A 10,674-nucleotide genomic window follows, 5' to 3' on the forward strand; every position below is an offset into this window, starting at 1 on the left:
AACACACTTAAATACAAGACAGTAGTACATTCTTATTTGTTTTGTGCTAAATAAAATTGTAATAACTAATAACTAATTAATCAATAAAATTAACTTTTATTAGTATATATCTTAAAAGTGTGCTTTGAATGCTTTAAACATTAGTTCAATGTTAGAAACACATTTATATAGTTATCCTAAGATTAAATTAAATCGATTTTATTTGAGAAATGTGTTATAACTATAACTTATGAGTACATTTTCCCAACTGTGCTATAAATACAGTAATAAGACTAATGTTGAATGTATTGAACATACGTGTTTTATGACTGCTTGACAGGACAGTTGAGTGTATTTCTATGTATGCTGTCACTGAGTTCTGTTGGGATCTTCATGATAAATCCAGTAGAAATATAGGTTACTGTGCTTTAAATGCACTAATATGACTGGGTTATTCATTCATGTGTTTAGATGTGTACCACATTTCACAATTTAACGCATACTTTTAGTAATTATTAAACAGAAACCGTGCAAAATATCTGCTTAAGTTTACAAGTAATTATAAGTTCTGCAAAGACATGTTTAAATATCATCTGATGTTCCCGTTCATCACATGTTTCAGGATTCACAGAAAGTCCAAAAGGACAGCGTTTATTTGAAAGAGAAATGTCACATTATAAGTGTTTTCACTTCTGATCAATCGAATGCATCCTTGATGAATAAAAGCATTCATTTCTTTAAAAAGTCTCATTTACTCCAAACTTTTGAACGCTAATGTATCACGGTTTCCACAAAAATATTGAGCAGCACAACTGTTTTCAACATTGATAATAATCAGAAATGTTTGTTGATCAGTAAATCAGTATATTATTATGATTTCTGAAGATCATGTGACACTGAAGACTGGAGTAATGATGCTGAAATACAGCTGCAGATCACAGAAATACATTACAGTTTAACACATATTCACAGAGAAAACAGCTGATTTACATTATTATACTGCATTGCTGATCAGATAAATGCAGCTTTGGAGAGCAGAAGAAAACATGAAACATCTCAATCCAGTGCTTCAGTGTAAATGCATTGTGGTTTATGATCTGTTTATGATCGGTTTATGATCTCAGTGCTGTTTCTCTGTAAAGATTCAGGAGAATCTGTGGGTTTATTTGGACTGTTGTTTGTATGATTAAGTGAAATGTTGAATAGATTCATTGTCACACACTGCTTGTGATTTAAAGTGGATTAGTTTATTTGAAGATAAAGGCGCACACACACACACACACACACACACTCTTCAGGTCTCCCAGCCTTTGCCGCCCGGTTGTGTGGGGAGCCGGAGCCCCACGAGTCCCGCCACCTGCTCGAGAGCGCGCTCACCGCAGCCGTGATACTGCTCGTGCAGACGCAGGTGCAGGCGCGTGGACGTCAGCAGACACAGGTACGAGCGCGCCGTGTGAAGAGCCTCCATCCGCGCGCGGCACAGCTGAGCGCCGGTCACCTGAAGCACAGAACATGGAGTCAGACACACACACACACACACACACACACACACACACACTCAGATCAGATCAGATCAGGTGTCTGTCTCAGCGCTCGGATGCGTCACACTGTAAAAGCTTCATGTGGAAAAACCAGCTTCATGCAGTAAATCCAGCTTGTGTTTCACTCCACTCACTGAAACAGCGCTCAGGCTCGACAGCTCTTCAACAAAACCTGCTCAACTTGCTGCTCCAAACTAACCCAAAACTAGCTCCATCGCATCCTGCGGTGAATCCCCACGTGTGTGTTTGGCAGGGTTCAGAGATTTTAAACAGGATTTACAGCAGTCTGTTTCCTCTAGTGCAGCTCTATCTCTATCAGAGACGCTGCTATCCCAGTAAATCTACTCTAATTACAGTAATTACTCCTCTCAGGCGCAGATCTATCAGAGCCGCCGCTATCTCTATCCAGTCCAGATTTACTCTGTATATATCATTCATGCTCAGTGCTATATTAAACAGCACTTAGAGTAATAATCTGTGTTTGTAAATCAGTAAATCTGGTCTTTAATAACGTCTGATGATGCAGATTGTGATGTGTGACCCTTCATATTTGATGTAGTTTAAATGCTTGACCTCTGAACTCGAGTCTAGCACACTAACTAACTAACTAACTAACTAAAACTATTATTGCTCAGAACTTGTTTAATAGCTAATTAACAATAATAAAATACAAATGTAATTCACTCAAAACGTGTAAGTTTTTAAATAATTCACTGTACTTAAAAAATAGTTATATTTTAATATTATATTATGCATTTATATTATATTACGAACAAATCTAAGCTAAGTTTTGCTGCAGTGACAATTTTGCGTCGTGCTTACGTAATGACGTCGTCGCGCAGTGACGTCATTTAGCAACAAATCGACCCAAATTGGTCGCTTTTTTTCTCTCTCTCTCTAATTTATGTGTATTCTGCAAAGTTGAGGAAGAAAGTTTCTTCCATTTATCGTTAGCTATTCTCGCAGTATATCAGCTGTTCACAGTGAATCATTGCTTCTGTGATATAATGAAACGGCCTGTGTTTCTGCTCGGTTGTTGTTACCTGGTTCCTCCTGAACTGCTCCAGCACATGTTTATACAGCAGAGTGCTCCTGTAATCAGAGCCCTTGGCGATCCGGATCTCCTTCAGTAAAGCACGACAGGTCACGGCCGCCATCGCCACAGACAGAGCGAGTCGAGCACAGAGACCTGCAGTCAGACCCGACCAATCACAGACAGAGCGAGTCGAGCACAGAGACACCGGCAGCAGCGGCCAGACCCGACCAATCACAGACAGAGCGAGTCGAGCACAGAGACCTGCAGTCAGACCCGACCAATCACAGACAGAGCGAGATCAACTAACATTTAAGTGAAAAAAGCAGTTAAATTATTTTCATTAAACACGTTTCTTTCAAATAAATAAATAAACAAAGCTTTATTTATCCGAACTTTAAATAGATTTTTATGATCCCTTTAATGTGAAGTGAAGTGACATTCAGCCAAGTTTGATGACCCATACTCGGAATTCGTGCTCTGCATTTAACCCATCCAACGTGCACACACACAGCAGTGAACACACACACACACACACACACACAGCAGTGAACACACACACACACACACACACACAGCAGTGAACACACACACACACACACACACACACAGCAGTGAACACACACACACACACACACACACACACACACACAGCAGTGAACACACACACACACAGCAGTGAACACACACACACACACACACACACAGCAGTGAACACACACACACACACACACACAGCAGTGAACACACACACACACACACACACACACACAGCAGTGAACACACACACACACAGCAGTGAACACACACACACACACACACACACAGCAGTGAACACACACACACACACACACACAGCAGTGAACACACACACACACACACACACACACACACAGCAGTGAACACACACACACACACAGCAGTGAACACACACACACACAGCAGTGAACACACACACACACACACAGCAGTGCACACACACACAGCAGTGAACACACACACACACAGCAGTGAACACACACACACACACACACACAGCAGTGAACACACACACACACACACACACACACACAGCAGTGAACACACACACACACAGCAGTGAACACACACACACACACACACACACAGCAGTGAACACACACACACACACACACACAGCAGTGAACACACACACACACACACACACACACACACACACACAGCAGTGAACACACACACACACAGCAGTGAACACACACACACACAGCAGTGAACACACACACACACACACACAGCAGTGCACACACACACAGCAGTGAACACACACACACACACACCGTGAACATACACCCGGAGCAGTGAACACACACACACACACACCGTGAACATACACCCGGAGCAGTGAACACACACACACACACACACACACACAGCACTGAACACACACACACACACACACACACACACACACACACACACACACAGCAGTGAACACACACACACACACACACACAGCAGTGCACACACACACACACAGCAGTGAACACACACACACCGTGAACATACACCCGGAGCAGTGAACACACACACACACACACACACACACAGCACTGAACACACACACACACACACACACACACACAGCAGTGAACACACACACACACACACACACACACACACACACACAGCAGTGAACACACACACACAGCAGTGAACACACACACACACACACACACACAGCAGTGAACACACACACACACACACACACACACACACACACACACACACACAGCAGTGAACACACACACACACACACACACACACACACAGCAGTGAACACACACACACACACACACACACACACACAGCAGTGAACACACACACACACACACAGCAGTGAACACACACACACACACACACACACACACACACACACCGTGAACACACACACACCGTGAACACACACACACACACACACACACCGTGAACACACACCCGGAGCAGTGGGCAGCATTTATGCTGCGGCGCCCGGGGAGCAGTTGGGGGTTCGGTGTCTTGCTCAAGGGCACCTCAGTCGTGGTATTGAGGGTGGAGAGAGCGCTGGACATTCACTCCCCCCACCTACAATCCCTGCCGGCCCGAGACTCGAACCCGCAACCTTCGGATTACAAGTCCGACTCTCTAACCATTAGGCCACGACTTCCTTTGAAGTTGTTATCCTTTGATTGTTGTATATTTGACACGTGATTCTTCCTCCACCCTCACACACACCTGATGGAGGCTTGTTCAATAAATGCATTGTTTATGATCTCAACCTCGAAATAATGGCATGTTCTGCTGATCTTGTTGTTTAATAATATATTGTTCAGAGCATCTGAGCATATTCAGTGATTCTGACTCCATTCAGAGCAACACACGCTAGGTCTGTGTCGGCGGAATATATTTAGCTGAAACATGTACTCTCTAAAACAGATGTTGTTTTCACAAAATAATGTGTTACCCCGCTCACTTAACTAAACAAATTAAGGCAGGGGTAACTAATTATTTGAAGCTGAAACAACCATTTTTTGTTTACAGTGTAGTTATTAAATTCAATCTTTTCATTTTCAAAATACTGAATAGATTATTTAATTGTTACATCATTTAACTTATTTAATTAGCATTTAACTATATAGATATTTAAATAGCCTAACCAGCATCACAGGCTGTTGTCTGGGCGTATTTATTTATTTTTAAATGATAAGTGCTCTTGCTATACTTTATACTTCAGTGCCATAAAGTACTAAACGGTGTTATAATAGTCATTATATAATAGCTCCAGAAGCAAGACGGCTGCAGCCAGCGAGTGATCTGCCATCTCAGAATCAGAATCATTATAATGGGCATTTCATGTCATTTTCATCTTAAAAGTCTTTATTTTTCAGCTAAGAGACACATTTTTGGCACATTACTTACATTACCTTTCAATCAAACAGTTTACTGCACAGCTGTAGAGTTGAGAAGTAATAAAAGCTTTAGAATGTTATAAGATTTTAAAATGTGTTCATGGCTATAAAGGTAAGATTCGGATGATTGAGAATACCATTACGATGCTATTTAAGAGGTTAGCCTAGCCGATAGCCTAAACAGTAACGCTAGTGTTAATTTGTCTGGGGGCTTTCCTGAGATTACCAGACTCTGAATATAACATCATGTTGTTCAATATCATCAAACTGTCTGGTAAAGTTGCTCTCGTTATTGGCAGTGTTGCTATTATTCTGTTTCTCAGTTTCTGATAAGAATGAGGCAGGAGAGAGCACATATAAAATGAGCTTCCCCGGACGTTTACGAGCTGCTTATCTTCAAGCAGAAGTTCATTTGAGTCGTTTGTTTGAGAACACACTAATCACTAAACAGAGCTGGTTCATACGAGTTTCTCGTGCTGTAATCCCACTACTTTGGTCGCCAAGTCTATTAAATCATGCTTTCAGTAGCGAAGCAATGTTAGTAAGTATTTTTTTTAGTGCAGTATTTAGTACTGTCAACAAAATTACTAGCGCAGAAACGGAGTATGCATGCAGTGCATAAATAATCAGAAGGTTAGTTGTTAAAAATTATATAATGAAACACTTTATTTAACGGGTTTTAATGAGTTCAAAAATGTACTTATATACTTATTTCCATAACAAACAGGTTATTTATGATGAACCCGCACAAGAAACTATGAGCATACAGTCATGCAATTGCTAAAATGCTAAATAAAGCGGCAAAACTGTGCATGCATGTATATGTAACAGAGGCAATAATAATATATTATTTTATTTTTCCTACCAAATCTATGGGGAAGTCGTGGCCTAATGGTTAGAGAGTCGGACTCGTAATCGAAAGGTTGCGAGTTCGAGCCCCGGCCGGCAGGGATTGTAGGTGGGGGGAGTGAATGTCCAGCGCTCTCTCCACCCTCAATACCACGACTGAGGTGCCCTTGAGCAAGGCACCGAACCCCCAACTGCTCCCCGGGCGCTGCAGCATAAATGCCCACTGCTCCGGGTGTGTGTTCACGGTGTGTGTGTGTGTGTGTGTGTGTGTGTGTGTGTGTGTGTGTGTGTGGATTTGTTCACTACTCACTGCTGTGTGTGTGCACTTGGATGGGTTAAACGCAGAGCACCAATTTCGAGTATGGGTCACCATACTTGACAATACGTCACGACTTTAATGTTCCCTCCATACTCCAGATCAGTAGGTGGCGGTAGTGCCCTTTAAACATTGGTTTGCCAAAACAACACCAGCAGAAGAAGAAAGCTGTGTCTGAAATCACTCACTGATTCACTCGTTCACTAATCCCTATCTAGTGTATGGAAGCTGAGTGGACTATATGAGTATCTTACATGTATTCATTTAGCTGACGCTTTTATCCAAAGCGACTTACAATTGCTATATATGTCAGAGGTCGCACGCCTCTGGAGCAACTAGGGGTTAAGTGTCTTGCTCAGGGACACATTGGTGTCTCACAGTGGATTCGAACCCGGGTCTCTCACACCAAAGGCATGTGTCTTATCCACTGCGCCATCACCACCCAGAGAGTTCCAAGATACAACAAACAATAAATACATCAAATGATGAACGTGCTTATGTGAGTTTATTTTTGTTGACAGTATTTATTTAATGATTATGACCATATAAGCATTAGAAAACAAATGAAACCACAAAGCTCATAAGTAATTTTAAGTGTTATTGCTATTAATATTGAAATAAAATGTATATTTCTTTTGCTTACAGTCAAAGGGCGATATCTACTGTATTTATGTAGTTTATCATGTTGCCAATATAAGATAATCATTTGGGCGTGGGGTGAAAATACTGGATTTGAGGAATATAACGCAATCATATAATAAAAAACAAACAAAAAACCTTACAGCTTGTTCTGCAGTAAATAGTTAATGCCATAAACTTAAACCAAGTACACAGAGTAGTGGTCGGCCGGTATTTGTCATTTGATAAGTTTTTCTGTTGGGCTGATGTGTTTGAGGCAGGACTTTTATTTTGACAGCGCTCAGAATGACAGGACCTGACCACACAGTGCTCACATTCTCTCTTGTTCAGTTCTGTCGAATACAGATAGAGGTCTAGTCAACAGATAGAACAGTTAAACAAAGGAATTTAAAAAAAAGTATTATAACGATTGCTTTAATTAGTAATATAGGCAAACTGCCGTCAGCATTCAGAAAATACGCATTTATATAATTTAAACAAATCTTTGAATGACTAATGAACATTTAATTTCACAAACGTTGCAAACTCAGTCGAATCCAGTTGTGAGATCGTGTGAAGTGTGCATGTGTATCCTGCATATCGTGTGTTCTCTGCGTGACTTTCGGTGCGAATCGAAAGCAGACAGGAGAGGTCAGCTTCACCGGCTCTCTTCCCCGCCTGCGCCTCCTCCTGAAGCGTTTGACCAGAGCTACGGCTCCATCAACTACAGTGTCCAGCAAAACGTCGAAGTAGTCAAAATCCGGTAGAAGATTTTGTGGTGTGTTCTGTCGAATGTTCAGCAGGTCATCCCTGGTAAAACTGATCGTATCTGAGTAACAAAAAACAGGAAAAACAAACAAAAACAGTTCAAACACTGAAGAGCAACGCACAGTAGCTGCCATCTGAGTCGACATCTTAGATAATGCGTGCATAAGCATACATAAAACAGGATACAGTACACAAGAACAGTAATTATATACACAATGGCCTAAAGATATGGGTGTTCATTCAAAGAAGGGTTTTTCTATGAATTAATTAGAGAAGGGTTCGTTTTTATGGCCTAATGTCACTTTTTCCTAAGGGAAAATGAAGTGTTGCTTTGCCCACATTCCTTTGAGTTAATAAAATAAGTGTTATCAGATGGGTTGCCATGGAACCAGGAGCCTGGAGTCATTGATAGACATACCAGCACCCAGCATGTGTATTGGGTGGGTGGGTGGGTGGGGGGGGGGGGTCTGTGACTATTTGTTAATCTAATAACTAATTGACTTGTTAAATCAAATGCAAAATTGTGTGTCAGATTGGTCCAAATGCCACATCTCCTTGCACTGGCTGCCGGTTGAGGCTCGCAAGTTCAAGACATTAGGTGCTTTTTCATTACCCTTCAAATTGCGCACATTAAAATTGCAAATTGAAAATACACCTAATGAAAATGCGTCAATTTAAAAAAAAAAAAACTTCCATATATCGCAAAAAAGTTTTTACGCTCACATGAGGTGGTTTTTCAGGCAATTCGAAAAAGGACTATTTTGCAAAACTGCAATGGAAACTTTTTTTTTTTTTTCGCATTTACAGGTTACATGGCATATGTAAAAATTTGTATAATCATTCTTGAATGTACCATAACCTCCAAGAAACACTTTATACGTGCCCGCTCTTGAATATAAGGTGCTTTCCCTGCCATTAATGCTTAGACAATTGACAGTGTACACCTCTGCGATGCAATGTGGCTCTGATACGGCCACTGAAGCTGACAGCCTGGTCATTGCTTGTGTTTATTCCAGCCACGCCATGCATGTTTCTGAAGCGGCTCTCTGCGCTGCTTCTGTAAAGATACACACTTACGCTTCCTTTGAATAAATATTAAAAAAATCTCACCAAAATCCGCTTCACTCTCTTCGCCGAGCACTTCATTGATCATTGAAGCCAATCACAGATGTATCTGTTGAGCACGTAATGCTTACAAGAATACATCTGCAAACATCAGAAATTTCCATCAAATTGAAAATGTTATTGAAAATGTTACATTGAAAATGTTATTATTAAGGTTTTTGTTATGCAAACACTCAGAAGGGTCCCATGGCACTTCTGCGAAATATGTGATGCAAAAGACTAAATAGGCAGGCAAAGAAGTACAGCTCCTAACGCTCCTGTTCTGACGATCAGCTCATTTCTGGAAAGATCATTGACCGCATTATTAGGAGTTTAAAAGAGCGCGAGCGCAGCTGACGTGCCCAGACGCGATGCTTTGAATTTGTGCATTCAATAAATGTCATCGCGTTGGGAGCTGATTATCAAAATAGCTACAAAAGTAAAAGCAGAGAAGTTTGTATTCAAAGTTAAAAGCAAACACACTAGAACATTTTTACTGGTTCAAATAAAGGATCTCAGGTGTATCTTCTACATTTGGCTGATGCTTACAGGATTACTGCTCTAACATAACACTTATAGTTTCAACTAAACTTTTCAAGTGTCTTTCTGTTTCACTTGATTTGTGTAAATATGTCATATTTAAGTTAACAATGCAATCAGTGTTGGGTGTAACGCGTTACTTAGTAATTACTGTAATTACTTATCGACTGAACAAGTAAAGTAAGGCATTACTGTTCATGTTTAGGTAACTCAGTCCTGGAGGGCCACTGTCCTACAGAGTTTAGCTCTAACCAGCTCCAAAACACCTGGCTAAAAGGTTCTAGTTACACCTTTATGAGCTGTTCAGGTGTGTTTAAATGATTTCGGAGCAAAACTCTGAAGGACAGTGGGAGTTTGCTTACAAATCAGACAGTTTTTTCAATCGCTAACAAGCGTTTACCAATACTTAAAGTACTTTTTCTAAACTCTTAACACAGCAACATACCTGCATCACACAGTTAGCTAGATAGTTCATTTTCTGGCCAAAACCACATTTTGTTAAATAAATACAAACTCATTACAAATGCTGAATATCTTTTTCTTCATATACTAACTCTATTAAAACACAGCAAGCCCGATTCTAAATCGAGTCATTCGGTCAGAACATTAGCACTGGTTTTCTATCCAACAGGAACATGTAGTCAATTATACTGCATAGACTCTCAAAATGCTAACAATTAATGGCTTTACAAAAACTGCATTACTTATCATAACTCAGTTTGACCTGTATAGAACATACAATATGAGATCCATTAAAAAATATAACAACAGCAGTAATACTGTAATAATGATAATTCAGCCAGCAAGTTCATTCTTGTGTGTGTGAGTGGACTCATTTTAGATATGTGTACAGCATAGTGAAGATCATCAGTACTTTATGGAGTGTAACAGAAAAGTGACAGAATTGCAGCAGTAAAGGCTTTACTGGCTAAATGAAATTGATGTCAGTGATAAAAAAATAATAAAAAACACATTTAATGATTGTACAGATATGTTATTTAC

General features: G+C 40.4%; 1 protein-coding gene across 1 annotated transcript; it reads right to left on the reverse strand.

The window, feature by feature from the left end:
* Window positions 1-1,206: 1,206 nt before the first annotated feature.
* fmc1 (formation of mitochondrial complex V assembly factor 1 homolog) lies at window positions 1,207-2,721 on the reverse strand. The gene is made up of 2 exons (XM_079396804.1): window positions 2,564-2,721; window positions 1,207-1,477 (listed from the first exon to the last, which is right to left on the reverse strand). Exons 1-2 carry the CDS (start codon window positions 2,675-2,677, stop codon window positions 1,274-1,276), a joined length of 318 nt encoding a protein of 105 aa, XP_079252930.1. The 5' UTR covers window positions 2,678-2,721; the 3' UTR covers window positions 1,207-1,273.
* Window positions 2,722-10,674: the final 7,953 nt, after the last annotated feature.

This window comes from Barbus barbus, assembly GCF_936440315.1.
Source record: "Barbus barbus genome assembly, chromosome: 3".
Taxonomy (NCBI): Eukaryota; Metazoa; Chordata; class Actinopteri; order Cypriniformes; family Cyprinidae; genus Barbus; species Barbus barbus.

Coding starts and splice junctions, on each gene's coding strand:
- fmc1 (XM_079396804.1), bottom strand. CDS start 2,677: ATGGCGGCCGTGACCTGTCGTGCTTTACTGAAGGAGATCCGGATCGCC. Junction 1,478..2,563: donor AGCAGTTCAGGAGGAACCAG/GTAACAACAACC, acceptor TCTGTGCTTCAG/GTGACCGGCGCTCAGCTGTG.